The sequence below is a fragment of the Myiozetetes cayanensis genome, unplaced genomic scaffold, assembly GCF_022539395.1.
Source record: "Myiozetetes cayanensis isolate MyiCay16 unplaced genomic scaffold, myiCay2020 scf19, whole genome shotgun sequence".
In the NCBI taxonomy this organism is placed as follows: domain Eukaryota; kingdom Metazoa; phylum Chordata; class Aves; order Passeriformes; family Tyrannidae; genus Myiozetetes; species Myiozetetes cayanensis.
Window position 1 is genome coordinate 3,206,891 of NW_026087400.1, and position 21,438 is coordinate 3,228,328.

The 21,438-nt window shown below is 62.9% G+C and overlaps 3 protein-coding genes across 4 annotated transcripts; 2 read left to right on the forward strand and 1 right to left on the reverse strand.

Moving 5' to 3' along the window:
- Positions 1-345: 345 nt before the first annotated feature.
- LOC126639145 (interferon regulatory factor 4-like) lies at positions 346-4,017 on the forward strand. Of its 2 annotated transcripts, none has more exons than XM_050313705.1 (8): positions 346-1,231; positions 1,540-1,729; positions 1,930-1,970; positions 2,225-2,330; positions 2,561-2,737; positions 2,820-3,215; positions 3,341-3,459; positions 3,560-4,017. In XM_050313705.1, exons 1-8 carry the CDS (start codon positions 911-913, stop codon positions 3,701-3,703), a joined length of 1,494 nt encoding a protein of 497 aa, XP_050169662.1. In that variant the 5' UTR covers positions 346-910; the 3' UTR covers positions 3,704-4,017. The 2 variants fall into 2 exon arrangements, with proteins under 2 accessions (XP_050169662.1, XP_050169663.1); XM_050313706.1 differs by having other exon boundaries at positions 348-1,231; positions 2,636-2,737.
- Positions 4,018-4,166: 149 nt separating this feature from the next.
- On the forward strand, positions 4,167-6,213 carry FOXS1 (forkhead box S1). The gene has a single exon (XM_050313707.1). It carries the CDS (start codon positions 4,867-4,869, stop codon positions 6,205-6,207), a length of 1,341 nt encoding a protein of 446 aa, XP_050169664.1. The 5' UTR covers positions 4,167-4,866; the 3' UTR covers positions 6,208-6,213.
- Positions 6,214-10,908: 4,695 nt separating this feature from the next.
- MYLK2 (myosin light chain kinase 2) lies at positions 10,909-16,984 on the reverse strand. The gene is made up of 12 exons (XM_050313834.1): positions 16,625-16,984; positions 15,246-16,429; positions 14,810-15,111; positions 13,883-13,988; positions 13,549-13,642; positions 13,278-13,387; positions 12,831-12,972; positions 12,588-12,658; positions 12,246-12,374; positions 11,885-12,037; positions 11,383-11,515; positions 10,909-11,026 (listed from the first exon to the last, which is right to left on the reverse strand). Exons 1-12 carry the CDS (start codon positions 16,982-16,984, stop codon positions 10,946-10,948), a joined length of 2,865 nt encoding a protein of 954 aa, XP_050169791.1. The 3' UTR covers positions 10,909-10,945.
- Positions 16,985-21,438: the final 4,454 nt, after the last annotated feature.

The window sequence follows — 21,438 nt, forward strand, 5'->3', positions numbered from 1 at the left end:
GCGACATGGGGCTCTGCAGCAGTGATGGAGGAACCAAGACTAGCGTCACGCCAGGGTGGTCCAGAGACTCAGCCCGTGCCCCGCTGGGGGCCAGCGGGGAGCTGGTGCAGGATGAGTCAGGCTTCCTCCCCGGCCCCGGCAGCCCTTGGCGCAGCTCATCCGCCCTTCCCACCCTGTTCCTGTACGACTCAGGGTACAGAGCCCCGCGGGGCAGACGTGAGCAGAGACGGATAAGAGCAGAGGAGAGATCTGAGAGATGGGAACATGTGACTGCTCACACCACCCTGGAAACCCTGTGCTGTTCCCACAGCTCCCCGCAGCTCCCCGGGATGAGCTGCTGGTTCCAGGGAGGACACGGTCCCTGGGGCTGGGAGGTGTTTAGGTCGTCGAAGCAAGAGGATGGGGGAGCAGGGTCCCTTGTCCCCTTCAGGGAGCAAGTGAGAGTACTAAAAGTCTAAGGGGAGGCACCCGGGAGGGGTACAGAGGAGTTCCACGTGCTTTCTAGTGCCTTTTCCCCTCTCCCGTGGACGCAATGTGCCTGTCCCCTCCCCTGCGGGTGCAGGGTGCCTGTGTTGAGAAATACGCCCAGTGCGAGTATCTCCGTATGTAAACTACCAGTGTGAGCTGCACATTGTGTTCTGGGTGACAGGAAAAGGCTGAGCCTTAGGTAACAGCAGGGAATGGGTGCCCACCTTTTCCCTCCACCTGCGGCACCGGCTGGGCTGGGGGTTCATCACCCAGGACTCTGCAGGAGCCAATGAGGAAGGGGAAGAGCCTAAAATCTCCACTGGTGCACGTGGGTGCCCAGACTGTGAGGGAGTGAAATCCCGGGGATGCCTTTTTTGGGGTCCCTCCCGGCGTCACACTGCTGCACTGCTCAGTTAACTACACCACTTTTTCCTGAACTCGGATGTCGGACACTGCTGCGAGAAACCTGAGGCAGGGAAAAAAATTTAAGATCCGTCCCCTCCGTCGTGGGGCAGCCAGAGCCGGCGGCGCGATCCGGGAAAAGGAAAGTGAAAGCCGGCGCCTCTTTCGGTTTCGCCGCCGGGCCGCGATGGCGGAGCCGGGGTCGCCCATGCGGCTGAAGGAGTGGCTGATCGCGCAGATCGACAGCGGCCGGTACCCGGGGCTGCGCTGGGAGAACCGGCACCGGACGCTCTTCCGCATCCCCTGGAAGCACGCGGCCAAGCAGGATTACCGGCAGCAGGAGGACGCCGCGCTCTTCAAGGTACCCCGGGCTCCCCGCGATCACCACCCGGCCCTGGGAGCGCCGCCGGGACTCGCCCCCGGGGCTCCGAGGGCGCGCCCGGAGCTCAGCATTGCCTGGGGCTCCTCGCTGCTCAGCTCCATGTGCTCTCCACACCCCCCAGCACCAAGCTCCCCACAGCCCCCCAGGACACACAGCCCCGGTTCCCCACTGTACCCCCCCCCTTCGAGCCCTGGTGCATTCATACCGCGGAGGGCCCCCTTGGGCAGCGGAGCGGGGGGCCAGGGTGTGGGCAGCCCCCGCAGCACATGGCACCCTCTGTCCCTCAGGCTTGGGCCGTCTACAAAGGGAAGTACCAGGAAGGGACGGACAAGGCCGACCCCTCCACCTGGAAGACTCGTCTGCGTTGTGCTCTCAACAAGAGCACCGACTTCAAGGAGGTGCCTGAGCGGAGCCAGCTGGATATCTCTGAGCCTTACAAGGTGTACCAGATCGTGAGTGACAGAGCCTGTGATGCAGGTACGTCCCTTTCGTCCCTCCTCTTGTGCCAGATGTGGGGTTGCTGCCTGCACCATAACTGTATGAAGCCCCGTGTCCCACGTGTCACCCTTCTTTCCTGCTCCTCTTCCTCTCTGGGTGTTCTGGGCAGCCAGCTGTCTTCCCTGGGGCTCTTCCTGCCTTTTGCCAGGGGTTCATCGGTTTTTCCTTGCTCTCTGCAGAGGACAGTGACACACAGTCCCCAGGCAGTGAGGACCAGCAGGTGAGCTCACCCTGTGCCATCTGGGCAGGGGAGAAGGTGGGACCCCCAAAACTCCCCTCGTCTGTCAGCTGCTCTCCTGGCTGGACACTGTCCCTGTCTGTCCCATGGGGCATTGCTGAGAGTCCCCTGTGCCACGCAGCTGCCAGACTCAGGCAGGGGATCTGCTGGTGCATGGGGTCCATGGCAGAGGCAGGAGCCAGCTCAGGGACCCCTGCTGCCAGCTCAGCCCTCACTGAAGCCACTCCTACCCCCAGGGCAGCACTGTGGGGAGTCTAAAGAAGGAGGAGAGCCAGAAAGACACGCTGGAGACAGACCACGGATCTCCACAGCCCCTGCACTCTGCCCATCCAACCGAGAGAGGTGAGGAGAGTCCCTGCTGATGGGATGGGGCTAGGGGCAGGACAGCACACACTTTCTGGCAGGAGAGATCCTGCTCTCCTGTCCCCTGTGCAGGCAACACCTGTAGAGATGAAGACAGGGGCTGGGAACTCCCTCCTGACCCCAGCAAAGCCACTTAATCATGTACTTAGGGGCTCTTATGGAGCCCAATAATGAGCAAACATGGTGCAAAGGACCCTGCTGCCCTCCAGGCCAGGAGAGCACCTGGGAGTCCCTGAGGACAACTGCCCACGTCCCTTTACCATCTCGTCTCTACCCTGGTCCAGGGTACCTCTTGAGGGGAGTCTTCTGTGGCTGGAACCCAACCCATGGCCAGCTCCTCCCTAGACTCCAGTCCTACCTCCCAGTGGAGGATGTCAGCAACCCAGGTAGGAGCCACAGTGGTGGGCAGTGCCTTGGGTGGCCCCAGCAGCCCGGGCTGCCTGCAGGCTGACTCTCCCCTCTCCCCAGATTACTGGCTCCACATCCGCCTCTACTACTGCAACGTGCTGGTGAAGGAGGTGACCGCCCGCACGGCCGAGGGCTGCCGCATCACCAGCCGCACCGTGCCAGCCGACAGCGTGTGCCTCTACGGCCCCGTCTGCATGGAGCAGATCGAGTTCCCCCCGCCACAGGCACTCAGCGGCCACGGCCACGCGGCCGCCATGGCCGGCGTGCTGGAGCGGCTCCTGCCCCACCTGGAGCGCGGGGTGCTGCTGTGGGTAGCGCCCGAGGGGGTCTTCATGAAGCGCCAGTGCCAGGGCAGGGTGTACTGGAACGGGCCACTGGCCCCGCACAGGAACTGGCCCAACAAGCTGGAGAGGGAGAAGACCTACAAGCTGCTGGACACACAGCAGTACCTGCAGCGTAAGTCCCGCCCGCCAACCCAGGAGACCCTGATCCCCTCGGGATGCCCTGGCAGGTCCTAACCTGGCATGGCTGCTCGAGGCTGTGGGGACTCCCTGTCCCCTGACAGGGTTGGTGTCTTGCAGAGCTGCGGGAGTACCTGAGCAACGGGCAGCTCATGCCGCAGTACCAGATCCACCTGTGCTTCGGGGAGGAGTACCCCACCAGAGCCGGGCAGCCCTTCCAGAAGCTCATCATGGCCCATGTGAGTACACACCGGGGCTGGTGACCCTGAGCTGGGCACTGGGACCATGGCAGTGGGGGTTACAGACCTGTGCCCACTCTATCTCTCTGTGCCTCCACAGGTGGAGCCGGTGTTCGCACGGGAGCTCTTCCTTCATGCCCAGCGCTTGAGGCCAACGTTGCTCCACAACTCCCCCCAGCCCTGTGCCCCTGGCACCTCCAGCACCGTTATTCATGTTCCTGTCAAACAGCTCTGCCAGCCCTGAGCTAGGCGGGAGAGGAGAGCTCAGTCACCATAAAGTCTCAGAGCAGGAGGCTCTGGTCCCCACGGCCTTACTCCAGCTGCATGTCCCAAGGCAGAGTGCACAGGGTGGTCAGAGTGAGGAATCAGATGCAGGCAGGTGCTGGCCAGGATGGGCAGGCACTGCTGCCCCCGTGAGTGCTGTATTTATTGCCCAGGAGCTCCCCAAGTGGGATTTGCTGTGTGCCTGTTCAGCCAGTCGAGGCAGAGCCGGCTGCATCCTTGCACTGCCGGGACTTGCCGTTTGTGAAACTTAGAAATAAAGGTTGTGTTTTGGTACCAGTGTCAGGGGCTGGCTCTGGTGTGAGGGACTGGTGGCAGCATGAGGGGATCACAGGGGGCTGGGGAAGCCAAATCTGCACAGTGTGGGCAAAGCCAACTCAGCCCCAGATGCAAGGGAACAGCCCTGTTCTTGTGGTGGCTCCAGACCTGTCCTGCCCCTCATCTGAGCGCCTTGGCAGGGCTGAAGGCAGCAGCGAGGTGCTCTACTGACCTGGCAACATGAGAGCCTGTCCCAAAGGCACTCCCTGCCTGTGCCTCAGTTTCCCCTGGTGAGTGAAGTGAGTGGGCTCCTGGGGGCCGTGCTGCACCCTGAGGGTTGGGAACAGTGCAGGGACCTGGCACAGCACAGGGTCTGGCACAAGCCCAGGCTGAGAGAAGGGGCTGAGGCACTGGGGTGGGCAGGGGGCAAATGGGCATCTGAGGGCAGGGCAGCACCCTCAGTCCTGCCAGCATCCCCCCACTGAGCCCCACTCCAGGCCCAGCTGGAGCCTGGCTGTGCACTGTGAGCAGGGCAGGATGAGAACCAGGTCGTGGGAACCTTCCGTGGGAAAAGGGGCTGGGGGAACCGGGGGCTGTGCCCGCCTCTACCCTGGGGAGGCCGCGGCTGTGCCAGCCCCGGGGCCACTGGCTGCCGGCCGCAGGTCTTGGCGGCGCATCCGTCCGTCTGTCCACAGGGACCAGTGCTGGACGGCAGAGCCCCGCTCCGCCCTGGGCGGCCCCTCAGAGGAGGGGCCCGCCGCCCCCTCGCCGGCCGGCGGGTTTTAACGGGCCGTGCTGGGGCCGTGCGGCAGAGCGGGATCAGCGGGATCAGCGGCAGGGCTGGAACGGCAGCGGCTGTTCGGGAGGATGCAGCCGGACCTCCCCGTCAGCGACGCGGTGCTGCGCAGCCCACCAGCCCCCGAGCCAGCCGGCGGCCCCTTCCCCAGCACTGAGGCCACCAAGCCACCCTACAGCTACATTGCCCTCATCACCATGGCCATCCAGAGCGCGCCCGAGCAGCGCATCACCCTGAGTGGCATCTACCGCTACATCATGGGCCGCTTCACCTTCTACCGCGAGAACAAGCAGGGCTGGCAGAACAGCATCCGCCACAACCTGTCCCTCAACGAGTGCTTTGTCAAGGTGCCCCGCGACGACAAGAAGCCGGGCAAGGGCAACTACTGGACCCTGGACCCGGACTGCTACAACATGTTCGAGAACGGCAGCTTCTTGCGGCGCCGCCGGCGCTTCACCAGGAAGAGGGGCCTCCGGGATGCACCAGGCACTGAGGGGGACGAGGGGCGCGGGAAGACTCCCAGGCAGCGGGCACGAGGGCTGCCTGCCACCCCACTGCCAGAGGAGGGGAAGGCAGAGGGGGGCTACACATCACCAGCAGCCACGGGGCGCCTGCCGAGCCCTGCCACGCTGTCCGAGGGTGCCGGGGTGCCAGGGTGTGCCGAGCCCTGTGCCCGGCGTCAGCCACCCAAGGCCACGCAGCCCTTCCTGTACCTGCCGGACTCGCCACAGCCCAAGAGGCCATTCTTCACACCCCCTGAGAGCCGCCCACCCAAGGAGACTGTCTTCGGGGGGCTCCCGGCAGCGCTGCAACTGCCCCGTCCAGGTCAGTACCCGCTGCCCGGCGAGCGCCCGGCCCAGCACCCTGCCCTGCTGCCTGCCCTGCTGCCCACCCAGCACAGGGACCCCCCACAGGACTCACCGGCCACACCAGGCACCCCCCCGGGGCAGCTGGAGGGCGAGGAGACGGCTCCCCCCGGGCTGGGGACAGGCCAGCCATTCGGGCAGGTGCCACCAGCGTTCCCTGGCACCCTCCTGAGCACAGGCAAGCCCCCTCCGTCCTGCTTCCTGGAGGGAGAGGGCTACATGCAGCCATCCCTGCCCGTGTTCGGCTCCTTCAGCCGGACGGGCCCCGAGGCGCTGGGCAGCAGCTACCAGTGCCGGGTGCAGGCGCTGAGCTTCTGCGTGAAGGAGCGGCCGTGCGGCACAGCGCTGGAGCATCTCCTGGCTGCAGCCCCCCCGGCCCCCGCCGCTCCCCGCCAGCCACCCTTTGGGGCCGTGGGGCCACGGGCGGGTGAGCAGAAGGAGCCCTGGGGGCCGGGGGCTGCGATCCCACTGCAGGGGGCTAACGGCTACCCCCTGGGGCTGCCCCCCTGCCTCTACCGGACACCCGGCATGTTCTTCTTCGAGTGAGGGACTCCCCACCCTGGTACGCTCCAGCACCCAATAAAGCGCATTCCCCAATGCTGCCTCTGTGGTCTCTGTGCCTCACTCGAGGTGGGCAGGGGCAGGGGCAAGCTGGGGACCCTCTGCCCCAGCCCAGGTGCTGGCTGGGGGACGCACATCCCCAAGGCCACCCAGCGCAGCTCCCATCCCTGCTGGCCCCTCCACTGGCTGGATAGTAAGGCCATGGGGACACGGGGCACGGCCTGGGTCAGGGCACCTACATCCCTGTGTCCCTGGGAGATGCTGGGGAAAAGGTCCTGACACAGTGTGGGGCCAGGAGCCCCTGAAGGCCCATGCCATGGTAGTGTGAAGGAACATTGTCCCTGGGGGTCAGGGGGATCTGCTGCAACAGAAGTTATCCCCCAGTGGAGCCTCGCTGTCACTTCCCTGTGCCTGGGACCCTTCCAAGTGCTTGGCCTCACCCCGGGTGCCACACATGGCACAAATGGCACCAGCCTCACTGTGAGGCCCTGCTCATGCAGCTGTGTGGCCCCAGAGAGATGCCAGGGAGGCTCTGGGGGTTGTGGCACAGTGTGAAGGCTCTGCTGGAGGGGAGGTCAGGGCTTCCTCCCCTCTCTCTCCCTGCTTGTGGCTGGGATCCCAACTAGTCCCTGCAGACCCTGAGGCCAGGGCACCCCCAGAGATGGGCTGTGCCAGGGGCTGCAGCTCTGGTGGGAACGGCCAGGAAAGTGGATTCCTCTGACCTGAATCACGCTGGGCAGCTGCCAGTGAGGAGGCACTGGCTGAGTCACCGCTGTTGACATCGGGCTGGGCACAGGGACCTGCCCAAGTCAGCCAGGCTGTGGGACACAGGAGCGGGCAGGGGTCCCCATGGAGCCCCAGGATGGGACCTGGCCACCAGCCCTTTCCCACACACTGCTGGGACATCCCAGGTAGCACCTCTGCAGCAGTGGAGCAAGGCCAGAGTGATGCTGGCAAAGTGCAGGGCTGTGCAACTGTCTCCAGGTTGGGAGAGTGGGTTCCCCAGGAGCAGTGACCCCACAGCACAGCCAACCCCAGGATACAGGGCTGACAGGAGCTCTCCATGCTGCTGTGGGGAGTAGAATTGTGGCAGAATCCCCTCGGGCCCCCAAGGCCAGTGGGACACCAGCTTGGCCAATCTTGGGGGGTCTCTGTGGGGGCCATGCTGGCACAGAGGCACAACACTGCCGTCACTCGGGGACCGGGAGCACCGCGGCCGCGTCAGCCCTGTTATCAGCCCCCAGACGGCTGCTGCTGGGCCGTGGCTGTGTCCCAGCCCCGGGCAGGGCAGCGGAGGGGGGCCTCCCTTCGTCATCGGGGACGGCCACTCAACCCTGGGCCTCTCTTTTCTCCCTTTTATTTTTTTCCTACCCAGTGGAAAACAATATTTGAGCGCCTACATCATGCTGGCGTCTCCGGAGCGGCGGGCGGCGAGCTCGGCTGACCTCAGCCCCCTCCTTTGCTCGGTCCCCGGGGGCGCGGGAGGAAGCGAACGCCGCAGCCGTGCCCAGGGGCCGTCTGGTTCCCACGCAGCGTGGCCGGGCCCATCGCCCGCCCCGGCTGGGAACGCACAGCCCCGGCCTCACGCGGTGCCCAGGACGGGGTCCCCGTGCTGGGAGCAGCATGGTGCACCCCATTGCCCAGCCCAGACTGGGGCATGGGGACCCCCGTTCCTCACAGCCTGCACCACCCGGGGCATGCAGATCAGAGCTGTGCACTCTCTCGGTGCTCCCCTGCCCCAAGGCCACCCTGACTCCTGCTCAAGGACCCGCTGCTCTCCCAGCTCTGCCTCCTCCCTGGCTCGCTCCTGGCTCGCAGTGGGTGGCCTGGCCCTCTGCCCACTCGCCCGCTCCCATCCTGGGCTGTGCCGTGGCCAGGACTGTGCTGCACCCAGTCACAGCGCGAACCTGCTGCTGCTGCTGCTGGTGCTGCCAGGTGCCAGTGCCGAGGACTGCCCACTCCCCCTGCCTACCCGTGATGCCTGCAGGGCCCCTTCTTTCTGCGGGCAATGTGGGTGCCACAGAGATGGGGTAGAGGCCCACCTGGGGAATGTGTGCTGCTCCAGGCTCTGGGGATGGATGCTGTGGACATGTGTGCACACCCAGACTGTGCTGTGCATTCATGGGGGTGACAAGGACCCCACACGGGAGGGATGGAACTGGCTGCCATGGCCTGTGCTGAACAAGGAGCAGCCCTGTCACTGTGTCCCTCGACCACTCCACTCCCCAGAGCTTTGGGTCCTCACAAGCTGTCCTGCCTCTCAGCTGGGAGCAGGGGATGGGATCACAGCTACTTCCATGGGTGTCAGATCTGTGGCCCTGCTCATCCAGTCTCAGTGGTCCCATGGTGGGAATGAAGGGGCTGGAGATGCCAAAGCTGGGGTGTGGGGTAGAGTCGCCCACCCTGGGATGTGCTGGTGCCTGTACATCCCTGTGCAGGGCTGTGAGCAGGAACTGATGCCCCAGAGCAGCTTGAGGTGCCAGGAGTGTCTGGGGGCAATGATCCATCTGGGAGCCCCACGGCCACCCTGCAGCAGGGCCCTGCAGCCCCTGTGGCCGGCCAGGGCCAGGACGGGCGATGCGCAGCTCCTGGGGCCAGACAGGAAGGAGACGTCACCGCCGCGGAGCGTAACTCAAACCAGATGGGGCTGCGCTGGCGTCCAGGCCTGCGGGGTGGTCACCGACAGGAACCGGTCAAAGGCTGCCGGCAGGAAGCGGCTGGGAGGGACGCCCGCGGTGGGAGCCGCAGTCCGGGTTCTGGCAGCCTTAACCACTTCGGGGCTGGCCACAGACCCCCTGGGCAGAGGGGCAGCGGCACCCACCAGCCCTTGCCTGGGCATCCCACCCCCTGTGGGCAGATGCTGAACCTGTGAGGACACCTCTGACTCACAACTGACTATCCATCCACCTATCCACCCATTAATCTATTTCCCCTTTCCCCAGCACAGCTCAGACCTGGGGGGTGCAGAGACCAGGACCCCTCAGCTCTGTAGCTGCACTGCCCTCCCTGGGATATACCAGGTGGTCCCCATCCCTGCATACCCTCTCCATCCCCTCTACCCCAGGGATGAGATGCTGCTTCCCATCCTCATCTCGCTTACCCTGTGGCTGCAGGACTCCTGCGGGCGGGAGAGGGGCTTCAGCCCCCAGAATAGCAGGTGTGGGCTGTATGCAGACCTGTACATTTATTTACAAGAAGGCAAGCGCCGGGCAGGGCTCCATCATGGGGCAGGGTCCCACCAGCTGTGGCCCCTGCCCGGTGGGGACAAGCCTGAAGCCCCTTTCCCTGCTGCAGCCAGTGGGGCTGGGGGGCAGTTGTCTCCCTGTGTCTCTCCCCAGGGTTTTTCCAGCGGGCACAGAGGGCACAGGTGACCCCGGAGAAAACACACAGTCCTTGCTTGGGTGGGCTCAGCAGTGGTGAAAGCCAAAATTGAGGCACCCCCTGCCAGCCCATCTCAGGGAGCAGCTGGGGAGCCCTGAGGGGTGCAGGCAGAGGGGACGGGGGTTCAGGGCGAGGTGGGGGAGCAGGGGCAGCATCCCCATCCCGGCAGGTCCCGGGGAGCCCCCGCCCGCGGCGGGGGGAGCTGGCGGCCGCAGCCGGAGCGGCGGAGCGGTTCCGGTGTGTTGGTGGTCGGGTGAGCGGCGCTGGCCGGAGCGGGGAGCGCGGGCCAGCTGCTCTGCATTAGCCCGCCTCGCTCATCGCGATCTGGCGGGGACGGGTGAAGCAGAGGTTGTGTTTTTTCCCCCGCTGGCAGAGGCGAAGGGCAGGGAGGGCAGGAGGAACACAAAGCCTCCTTCTTCCCTCGCTGGCTCCCAGCTGGGGACGCCTCTGGAAGTGTGCTTGCCGCTTCCTCCCTTCCTGTGCGAGCAGCAGCTCAGGGCCAGCTCTGCTCCCACATGCCCAGCCGGCCAGGGAGGAGGTGCTTCAGCCTTGGCTCCGGTGCCAAGGCAGGGTGAGGGTCCACGGTTCCCTCCAGCGTCATCGCCGAGCCACAGAGCTGGGAAGGGAGGTCGGGCAGCGCGGGAACCAGCGGCAGTGAAGGTAGGGCAGGGCTGCGGCATTTACAGGCAGAGAGGGCACGTTTTGGGTCCAAGAGCAGCAAGCACCAGGTGGCCAAGGCAGAGGGATCACGCCGGAATGGCCTTTCCTCCTCCAAGGGCACGGGAAGGAAGCGTGAGCGGAGCAGAGGCGCTGCAGGTCGGGCATCACACAGCCAGGCCAGGGGGGAGATCAGAAACCTCCTCTCTGGAGCAGCCTCACAGTCCGAGGAAATATCAGTGGGGGCATTGGCTCGATGTGAACAGCGTAGGCTGGAGCCCCAGGAGCCCCAGAGGTCCTGAGCCTGAGCCCTCAGCAGAGGGTCCTGAGCTCAGAAACGTCGCCCAGAGCGGGACAAGCTTGGCAGAGCTGCTGCAGGTGAGGATCCCAGCAGGGTCCTGGCCCCCAAGCAGCCCCACAGCTGCTGGATGCCAGGCAGGAGCAGCCGCAGGGATGCAGCAGAGCAGCCTCGTGGTGGCAGTGGCACGGAGTAGGGGTGTGATGTGGGCACCAGAGCAGCATCCGGCACAGCACGGGCAGGGAGGGTGCAGACCACCTCCAGCTCCTGGCCCCACGGTGGGAAGCTGGGACCCCAGAGAGGTCCTGCTGCTGTCCAAAAGCAAGACTGATGTGGGACCCTCTCCAACACTTCCTCTCTGGTCTTAGCCCCCCTGGAAGCCCAAGCTCAGACGCCCAGCGCTGTCAGGGACCCTGAGCTGGTGATCTTCCTGAAGCGGTTGGCAGCACACACCCCGATGAAGTTTTTCTGTAAAAGGGAAGAGGAAAGATGCTCATCCTTTTGCGAGGGCTGTGGCTCTGGAGGCTGAGCCGGACCCCATTCTGGGGCTTGACACCACTCCTGCCCCTAAAAGCGGGTTTTGGGATCCACTCAGGAGAGACCAACACAAAGGGATCTAAGCTTGAGGGGGGTCTCATCTCACGGGCACCCACACAAGGACTCTGGAGCTGGGGAGCCCTCCCTCCAGGCTGCCAGCAGCACAGCAAGACAGAGCCACCCTCCATGTCCCAGATGCCATCCACCAGGACAGACAGAGGTTGGCAGCCCCTCTACCAGCCCCCTCAGAAGGTGTGGACCCTCATCCCCATTGCGGCCCCCCTCACCTTCCAGCGCCGCCGCATGACGTATTTCTTGAGCAGCAGCTGGGACTTGAGGCGCCGGTTGGACTGTTTGGCCTTTTCTGCCAGATTATTGAGCCAGGGATGCTGCAGGCACTGGTCAGCGCTCATCCGGGCACTGGGGGAGAGAGGAGCCCACATCATCCCTGCTCGAGCCCCTCACCCCCAACCACCCCCTTCTCCAGCGGCCCCAGAGCCCCTAAAACCCAGAGAGAGGAAAAACCTGCAGAGAGAAACCAGCCAAAAGGATCTGCCCAGGGACCAGTGGGGCTGGGCAGGACCCCAGGGGATCCAGCTTGTCCTGCTTGAGGCAGGTGTCCCCTGGAGGGATGCAGGACTCTGTTGGGGATGGTCAGCAGTGGGGCAGGGCCTCGTGGGGTTCATTTGGTGCAGGACCCAGGGGAGGCTGCAGAGGCAGTGCACGGTACCCAGGGCAGCTCTGGGGATGCCCACCCCAGGACCCCAGTGGCCCCTGCCGACTTCACACCTTTTATCCTTGATGATGAGGTTTGAGACGAAGTCCTTGGCCTCATTGGAGACGCTCTCAAAGGTCTCCTCATCGAAGTACCAGTTGGCAGCCAGGACGTTGTTGAGCGTCTCGGTGTCGTCATCACCCAAGAAGGGGGAGAGGCCACTGAGCCTGGGGGTACAGCGGGGTGAGGAGCTGGGTGCTTTCAGGCTTCAGCACCTTCCAGACCCCCCAGAATGGAGCCAGTCTGTCCAGGGCTGCCCCAGGGAGGTCATGTGGGGCTGGGTGCCTGGGGACAGCTCTGTGCCCCAGGCAGCTCTGCCCCAGCACCCTGGCCCCCCTGTCCAGCCCTGGCAGCCCCCACCCAGCCCTGACGTACAGCATGTAGGTGATGACACCCATGCTCCACATGTCTGTGGAGTAGGAGACCTGCTCGTAGTTGACCACCTCAGGGGAGAGGAATTCAGGGGTGCCGAAGTTCACCTTCAACTTCTCGTTGGGGTTGTACCTGCAGCCAGGGGGGACACATCAGCAGGAGGGGCACAGGCTGCTCCCCCAAACCACTGCCCCTCTCCAGCCGAGTGCTGCCCTCCCCAACCCTCCCATGCCAGCCAGGGAGAGCTGTGGGCAAAGCAATGGCCTAGAGTGGGTCTTGGGCATCCCAAGGGCACAGAGAGGTGTGGGACAGGAGGAGGGAGGGAGCTGAGGGGGAGAACCTCACCTTCGAGCCAGCCCAAAGTCGATGATCTTCACCATGTGTCCGGTGGCAGAGACGCAGAGGATGTTCTCAGGCTGTGGGAACAGGGTGACCATTGTCCCCCCGCCAAGAGGGGACATCCCCAATGCACAGATCCTGTGGCCGACCTGCACCAGGGCGATGCTGACCCACAGGCATCCCTCCTACGGCTGGGAGGTGTCCTGCTGTCCCCCCGGCCCCTGTCACTGTCACCCCCCAGCCCCGCACCTTGAGGTCGAGGTGGAGGACGTGCATGTGGTGCATGAAGCGGATGCCCTCGCAGATCTGCCGGACAAACACCATGCAGTCCACCTCCGTCAGGTGGTAGTCGTCGTCGATGATCCGCTCAAAGAGCTCGCCGCCCTCCACGCTGTGTGGGGAAGGATCACGAGGTCACCTTAGGGGGGCTCTCTGCCCCAAACCCTCCTCCTGACCCAGCCCCACCGTGGAGACGCTGAGCAGAGCATGGTGGGATGCGTTTGTGCTGGGGTTGGACACCCCCCAGGTAGCACAGAGGGGTTATTCCGGCACCCCTAAGCTGCCCAGTGGTTTGTAGAGTAGAACAGCCCCAGCACAGCCTCAGCCTCCCTGGGGCACATCTGCTGTGATGCATCCCCCATAATGGTGCCCCTCACCCAGGCATCAGGCCTGGTGGGACCCCGCCCCAGCACTCACAATTCCATGAAGAGGATGATCTCCCGGGGAGTCTCGATGGCGTCATAGAGCTGGATGAGGTTGCGGTGGTTCAGCTGGTTCATCACGTCGATCTCCAGCAGCACCATCTCCTGCGGAAAGAACCCCGAGGTGGTGTGGGGTGTCAGCCCTGCCCGTGCCACCAGGACGGGCTGTCACAGCGCCAGGGACACGCAGGGCACGATGCTGCCAGCCCCCACCTCGGCCATGCCACCGTGGCCAGGAGGGCCCCCCTGCCCAGCATCTTTCAGACCTTGTCCTTGGGTCCCTGCTTCCGGATCACTTTGGCTGCCAACTTGAGCCCCGTCTCCTTCTCCGTGCACGTGTGGACTTCACCAAACTTGCCCCTGGGGAGGGAGAGAGGGAGAGGTGCCCACGCCATCAGCCACCCAGTGTTCTGGGGACCCCAGCACTTCCCTGGAGTGTTGCCCAGTGCTCTCCTCTGCACCCATCCTGCCCCAGCCACCCACCCCATCACAACCAGAGGAGTCCCACTGACCCACAGCTAGTGCCCAAGGCTGGAGGGCAATTTGGGGCGGTGCCAGGGAAAGGTGGGCATCCTTCCCCCTCCTGGGGCCCCTCCTTACCCGCCCAGGATGTCCTTGGAGTTGAGGCTGAACTGGGAGCTGACGCTGCCAGGGTGCAGCGTGACGGTGCGATGCACGAAGGGCGCTGGTGGCGGAGGGACATCATCTGACCAGAGAGGAGGGATGGGGTGAGGTGGGGCTGTGCTGGCCAGGCGACCCCACTGCTGAGCACCCCAGGGTGCCCTGGTGTGGGGTGAAGGCGGACACCCAGCCAAGCCTGTGGGTGCAGGATGCAGCTGGGTGGAGTGCTGGGCTGCCAACCAGGGGCTCCTGGCTGGGGCTGCACTGGGGACGCAGCATCCCCCAAAGGGTCCCTTGCTACTGCCCACAGCATGGCCCTGCTGCAAGGCACCCACCTGGCTCTGTGGCACTCACCCTGCTCCATGGCATCCACTTCCACCATCCCATGTGTCACGTTTGCCCTCTCCAGGCCACGCTGCTGCCTGCCACCCACTCTAGGCCACTCCTCCTCCACACCACCACCACCTCCTGCTCACCCTCCCAGGACAGACCCCACACACAGGGCACCCCATGCACTCATTCCTGAGCCACTCTTTCCCTGGAGAGTCCAGGAGCTGGCCTCACAAGGACCCCAACAAGCACTCACTGCCATCCCCACGAGGACAGTGGTGCAGGACACAGGGACACAGTGTGCCCTGCCACTGGCCAGAAGGTCACTGTCACTCCCCAGGCTCCTCTTCCTCACAGTCAGTGTGGCTGGACAGCCCGGGAGGGGACACGACGCATTTAGCCCTGTTTACAGTGAAAGGGGAGCTCGAAGGCCACCAGGCAGGTGACAAGCCAAGGGCAGGAGCTGGCAGCATGGAGGGCAGTGCAGGCAGCAGGCAGGGCCATGGACTCCCCAGTCTGTCATCCCACAGAGAGTCCAGAGGGGGAAGGACAAGGCAGGCAACCTCATGCCCTTACCCAGTATTTCAAAAGGGTCTTCCTTCCCAAAATCAGGGGTGAGGTAGGGGCTGGGGGGTGGCTTTGCCTCTGTCGAGGGGGGCTGCCCTTCAGGTCCAGGTTGCTCTGCAACCCCAGCGGGATCTGGGGGCTTCCCTGTGGCACTGGGCACTGTCCTGTCTTGTGGGGTGCTGTGGGGCTGCAGGTCCCCCATGGCTGGCGGGGCAGGGCCAGGCTCTGTCGGACCCTCTTTCGGCTCCGCCGCCGTGGTTTCCTCTGGAATCATCTCCATCTCCTTCACCTCTGCCCAGGGCTGCTCCTCCCTGGAAGCAGGAGAGGGAGGTGAGCAGAGCCCAGCCAGCAGCCCCCGAGCCCAAGCACCCACCTCTGCCTGGAGGGACCCAGGGCTCCCTGGGGCAGCGAGGGGCATCCCCCCATCCCTGGAGGGTGCAGGTACCTGTGGCAAGTGGCTGGGCAGCTCAGGCTCTGCAGCAGAGCGGGGCGTGGGGGCTCAGGGACCCTTGGTGGCTGTTTCTCTGCCTTTGGTTCTTCCTCCCCTTCACCCTGAGCCTTCACAGTAACCATGGCTGCTGCCTCTGTGGGCTCCTCAGCCCCATCTCCAGCCTCTGCTGCAGCTGCAGGGGCCTCCACCTCAGCAGCTTTCTTCCCTCCATCTCGAGCCTTTGCAGCCACTGGGACCTTCTCCTTTGCAGGATCTTTCCCTTCACCCCCAGCCTTTGATGCAACTGTGGTTTTTTCTACCTTTGCAGTTTTCTTCCCTCCATCCTGCGCCTTCACATCTGCTGGGGCTTTCTCCTTTGCAGGCTCTTTTTTACCTCCACCTTGAGCCACTTTTGCAGCTGGGATTTTTTCTGTCTTTGCTGCTGCCTTCTCTCCCTCCTGAGCCATGGCAGCATCTGGGGCTTTCTCCTTTGCAGGAATTATGGCTTTCTCCTTCACTGGAGCTGAGGCTTTGTCCTTCTCAGGAGCTGGAGCCTTGTCCTTTGTGGGAGCCGGAGCCTTCTCCTTCATGGGCTCCTCTTTGCCTCCATCTGGAGTCTTTTTTACTGCTGGAGCTTTCTCTGCTTTTATCACTTTATTCTCCCCACACTGAGCCTTTGCAGCAGCCGGGGCCTTCTCCTTCACAGAAGCTGTAATTTTCTCCTTTGGAGCCTTGTTATCAGCTGGGGCTTGCTCTGCTTTTGCAGCTTGCTTCCCTCCATCCGAAGCTTGAGCAGTGGCTGGGACCTTCTCCTTTGCAACCACTCTGGCTTTCTCGTTTGCAAGCTCTCCTTTACCTCCATCCTGAGCCTGAGCTACAGCCAAGGCTGCCTCCTCTGTGGATTTTGCCTTCCCTCCTTCAGAGTTTGCTGCAGCTGGAGCCTTCTTCTCTGTGGGCTCTGCTTTCCCACCACCCTCAGCCCCTGACCCCCCAGGGGCTTGCTCTTTCCTGAGCTTGTCCTTTTCTCCATCTTGAGCCTCAGTTATAGCTGGGCCCTTCTCCTCCATGGGTGCTGCCTGCCCTCCTTCAGGCTGTCCTGGAGCCTTCTCCTCCCTGGGCTCATCCTTCTCTCCATCCTTAGCCTTGGCAGCAGCTGAAGCCTTTCCTCCTTTGAGTTCTCCTGCAGCCGGAGTTTTCTTCTTCCTAGACTCATCCTTCTCTCCATCCTTTGCCTTGGCAGCAGCTGGAGCCTTTCCTCCTTTTTGCTCCCCTGCAGCTGGAGCTTTCTTCTTCCCAGGCTCATCCTTCTCACCCTTCCCCCTGTCCTGAGCCTTGGCAGCAGCCGGAGCCTTCCCCTCCATAGGTGCTGTCTTCCCTTCTTTAGACTCTTCTACAGCTGGAGCTTTCGTCTTCCCAGGCTCATCCTTCTCCTTCCCTACGCCCTGGGCCTCGGTGGCAGCCAGCACCTTCTCCCCCGCGGATGGTGCCTGTTCTCCGTTGTGCTGCGCTGTCGAAGCCTCCTGTCCTGGCACTGCTTCTCGTCCATCCCGGGGCTCTGGAGCAGACAGGGCTGTTCCCCGCTCAGGTTCTGGTTTCCCTCCTCCAGCCGCTTTCTCCTGCCCAAGCTCATTCGTCCCCCCTTGGGGCTGGGCAGCCTGGGGGGCGGCGGGGGCTGCGCTGCCCTCTGCTTCAGTGGGGGCCGTGCCACCGGCCCCCCCGGTGTCGGCACCATCCGCCCCACCGCCCCGCTCCATGGGGGCTCTCCGGGCAGGAGGAGGCTGCCCCGCGGCGCTCCCGCTTCGGCGAGGCTCCTGCGGGAGAGAAAGCAGCAGCTGAGGGCTCCCCGGACCCGACTCGCTGCACACAGGGGCACGGCTCTGCTCCGGCAGGGATGAGCTGCTGCCACCCAGCCGGGAACCGTGTCCCCACCGCCCAGCCGGCGGCTCCCGGGCTGGTGGCACCGAGCCAGGGGCCCCACGTGGCCACCATTCCCGGCACCGTCCCATTGTGCCCCGATATCTGCCCCGCGGTGACTGATCGATGGCCTGACGCCGGCACCTGTCACCGGGTGCCTGGGGCCCCCGACGTGCAAACAGCCAGCGCGGCGCGGCCAGGGTGACAATTTAAGGCCACATCCCACCATGGCGGGGCAGGAGATGGCGGCTCCGGCCCCAGGCTGGCGGGTGGGGAGCAGGAGAGGTGAGCATTCCCAGCACGGCCCAAACACCGCTGGCCCCCAAGCCACATAGCCATGCAGGCAAGCCCCATCTGCTCAGGGGCTCTGTGGACCCCCAGACCCAGCAGCCGTCAGCACTGCTCATCTCCCCTGCCCTGGGGTAACCAGGACCCCCAAGGGGACCTGTTGGTGCCCTTCTGTCTGTGTGGGGCTCCAGCCCAAAATCTGATCCCCAAATCGCTGCTCTGCCCTGGGCTTTGCTGCCCTCCCATACCTGGTCACCTCTTCTCTCCCTGTCCCAAAACACCCACCCTGTGCAGCTACCCAGAGGCCAGGCCAGCCCAGCCCCAGAATAAACCGACCAGCAACCATCTCAATAACAGGGAAGGTGCTTGCTGGTCTTACTGGAGCAGTCCCTGGGAGAGCATTCCTAGATCCCACAGCTCAGCCTGGGGAGCCTGAGGAGTCGGAGGTGTTCCTGCCAGGGCTGGGGGCTTCACTGTCCCCAGGGCCTCCCCCAACCACGCCCCAAGTGAGGGGCCACAGAGACCCCCCAGCCCCTTTACCTGGGTCCTGGGCAGCGGGTGGTCAGGGGGGCAGCATCCGCACTGTGGCAGCGCCGGAGGGAGCAGCCTCTTCTATCCCGGGTGTAACGGAGCCGGATTAGTGCAGGCAGAGGAGGATCCTTTACAGCAGCAGGAGCCGTCCCGCTTCGCCTTTCCCAGCACCTGTTGCTGCTGGAGCCCGTTCAAAGGACACGCCACTCTCGCCTGTCCCTCGTGGGCTGGGGACACGCAGACACAGGGCAGGGGATGGGGACAGACCTCCCTCCTGCCCCAGCACGGCACCACAGGGAGGGTTGGCACTAGGCACAGTGGCACCCTGAAACCATCCCATGAGTGTGGCCTGGGCAATCTGGACAGGGTCCAGGTGGCCAAGGTCTTCCAAGGTGCTCACAGGTGACACAAGACAGCCACTGACCAACCTATGGGGACGGTGGCCGCAAGCAGCTGGTGATGGTGCTGGTCCTCTGTGCTCACCTTGCCTGCAGGATCAGGATGCCTTCCCAGAGGATGTGACCCTGGCCGGGCAGGGGAAGGGACAGTGCTGCTGCTCCACATTGCCGAATCCCAGCTCCCAGTGAGCCAGCAGTGTCTGTGAACCATGGGCTGGGGTCAGGCTTTGCCAGAAGAGCTGTGGTTCACATGTGGCATTGAGAGTGACACAAGTCAGGATGGAGTCATGACTGTCTCACCTGTCCCTGCCCAGGCCTCAGGCACCCCCCATCACCACCTTGGTGCAAAAGCAACGCTTGCTCAGTGGGACACAGCCAGAGGCTCCTGAGCAGACATGGTGCTCTCCCACTCCAGCCTTCACACGATTTGTTGCTTCCCTGAGCCCAGCTCCTTTCCCAAAATCCAGGGCAGGACCTGGAATGTGATGAGGACCATCAAAGATGATGCAGGAGCAGGTGCACAGCTCCAACCCCCAGTGCTGATGCAGTCATGTACATGCAGAGGTTGGAGCATCCCCACACCCACAGTTCTTGGGGACTGTGACACCCACACTGCCCATTCCTGTGGTGAACAGGAGTCCCCTCACCTCAGCCTCCACAGGGCCTGCTGTCAGGAATAACCAGCCAGAGACCGTGCCTGGGTAGCAGGGACTCTGCCCACCAACTGTCATCGCTAACTACAGTTTGGAATTGCCTCTGCCTTCTACCGGCTGAGGGCTGCCAGACACCTGGAGGCCACCAGTGTCACTTCAGGCACGTACTGCCACCACTCCGCCAGCCTTCGGCTCTGCACCCTCCCAGCAACCCCTGGGTGGAAGGAGCACATCCCCACAGCCACTCCAAAGGCAGGGGACAGGAGCCCAAGTGCCACAGCTGTGCCCCACAGCTCCCTCGAGCTGTTGGTGCAGTGAACACTGGGATAAAAAAACCTCTCCAAGCAGAGGAGCACCTGCCTGGACACCAGCCAGGCTGCCCAGGATGCTTGCAATGTTACACGCTCCCTGGGAGCAAGATTGGTGCCTGGTGAGGAAACCTAGGGAGAAGTTGAGGAAGCAAAGTCCTGGGAGCAGGTGCTGGTGGCCACGGAAATTGTTTTCCAAAGGTCAGTTGGTGACCAGGTTTGGCATTATTACAGAGAAAATTCGTTTGTGGGCAGAGGGAAATAAGCTGAAATCAGACCTCTCAGCAGAATTGAAAAGTAGGTGGTGTTGCACCCCAGGATTTTGGATGCCTTGGTCCAAAACCCCACACCCCAGGGAGCAGCACAGTGATCTGCCTCTCTGCAAACCAGCCACCACCCAGGGTTCTCAGCCTGGGTTTGGCTTTTTTTTTTTTTTCCCTTCCCATTCAGGAATTTAAGCCAGAGCCTACATTGGCTGCAGCTGGAAAACAGCCTGTCCTGGGGATATCTGGCAGTGCCTCAAGCACGCTGTTCCTTAGCGACGCCGTTGTCACAACTGCGGCAGCACACTTTAACCTTTACGCTTTCCACGGGAAGGGAGGCTCTGCGGGGCCAAAGCCGGCCCCGTTCCCTGGGAAACCCTACACCCCCAGCTAAATCGAGCAGCAGGGCAGGCTGAACAACATCCCCACCTCAATCCCAGCCATGCCACTGTAACACAAACCAGCCAGGCTGCCGGGCCTGGCGGGCACAGCTTAACTGCTGCCATCGGCGCCCAGGGCTTCCACGACGCGCTGCCACCGCGCCGTGACAGGTGCCAGCAAGGTGATGGGGAAAGACGAGGAAAAATCCCATCATCAGCAGAAGGGCACCCAGAGCTACGCAGCACCTCGAGGACAGGAACGCAGCCACCAGTGGCAGCACCAGTGTGGGCTTTGAAGCACCAGGAGCCACCCCCATGCAAGAGGTTCTTACCACACTGGCAGGCAACAAGGTTTCCTGGTAGAGAGGGGAGGGACAAGCAAAGCTGTGATTTGAGAGCATCATCAAGCCTTTTCATAAAGACTTCATTCACTAGATAATCAGATCTTGCAATTCAACATAAAAGTCCAGGAAAACATTGCCTTTTAGTTACAGCTCTAGTCTGAGTTCAGCAAATTACTTTGATAAGAAATTATTTTGGGTGCAGCTCAACTAGAAATGCATCAGAGGAAGATCTTGTATCCAGCTCTCCTCCCCTCCTCTCACTCCTTGCTCTCAAGGAAGGTGCATAAAGGTGATGGGGTTTGAGTTCTGGAATACAAAGGAAAATCACCTGCCCCCATTTCCCTGATGAAGCCTTGATCAAACCCCATCCTCCCCAACATGCAGCTCCTCCAGGACACCCATCTCTTACACATTTTCTACACTAGAGCACTTCTTCCACCATGTCAACACCTCCCTCCTAATTAAGGGGGCAAGTCCCACCCATGAGCCTGTGGGAACTTGATGGGTGACTCCATCTCAGCCCAACACCCCAGATCCTTGCAGGCACAGCTGCCTGAGGTTCCTTCCACTGTTTGAAGTGCATGGGGAATAAAAGAGGCCTTGGCTGGAGGAAGATGTAATGTCTTTTATTAGACCCAAATGATACTATTGGAGGAAAAAACTGCCAAGCTGTCAGGCACACAGTGCCTTCCTCAGGGCAGGAGCAGAGGCCATGTAGGGCCATCAGGGAAATCCAGCTGGTCTATCCTTCAGGGAACAGTGGCTGCTCCAGCTCTACAGCCTCGTTATCCTGCTTGCCTTTACATTCTTCATCAGCTCATCATCATTCCAGCTTTCTCCTGACTCATCATAAATATTTGCTGCTCCTGCTGCCCACACACTGCCTGCTCCAGAGCTGGCACTCGAGGAAACAGCAAGGATTCCCTGACTGCACAGTGGAGGTTCAGCCACGTCCCTGTGTCCGGAAGATTGCAGGGAACAGCTCCACTACAACAGAAAAGGGGTTAAGGCAGGGGCCAGATCCACACCAATCCTAGTTTTCAAGAAGAGGATGCTGACACATCCCTCTTGCTCCAGTCACTCCTGTACATTGTCACAAGCAGCAGTGACAGGAGCTTTTCTGGCTGTC

Bases quoted from the DNA above. Each gene is read 5' to 3' on its own strand.
- FOXS1 (XM_050313707.1), top strand. From the start codon at position 4,867: ATGCAGCCGGACCTCCCCGTCAGCGACGCGGTGCTGCGCAGCCCACCA.
- MYLK2 (XM_050313834.1), bottom strand. From the start codon at position 16,984: ATGGAGCGGGGCGGTGGGGCGGATGGTGCCGACACCGGGGGGGCCGGT. The intron at 13,989-14,809 runs GTAAGGGCATGA...CTCTCTGGTCAG, and splicing joins AGACCCTTTTGAAATACTGG to ATGATGTCCCTCCGCCACCA. The intron at 12,375-12,587 runs GTGAGGTTCTCC...CCCTGGCTGCAG, and splicing joins GACTTTGGGCTGGCTCGAAG to GTACAACCCCAACGAGAAGT.
- LOC126639145 (XM_050313705.1), top strand. From the start codon at position 911: ATGTCGGACACTGCTGCGAGAAACCTGAGGCAGGGAAAAAAATTTAAG. The intron at 2,331-2,560 runs GTGAGGAGAGTC...GCTGCCCTCCAG, and splicing joins TGCCCATCCAACCGAGAGAG to GCCAGGAGAGCACCTGGGAG. The intron at 3,460-3,559 runs GTGAGTACACAC...GTGCCTCCACAG, and splicing joins AGAAGCTCATCATGGCCCAT to GTGGAGCCGGTGTTCGCACG.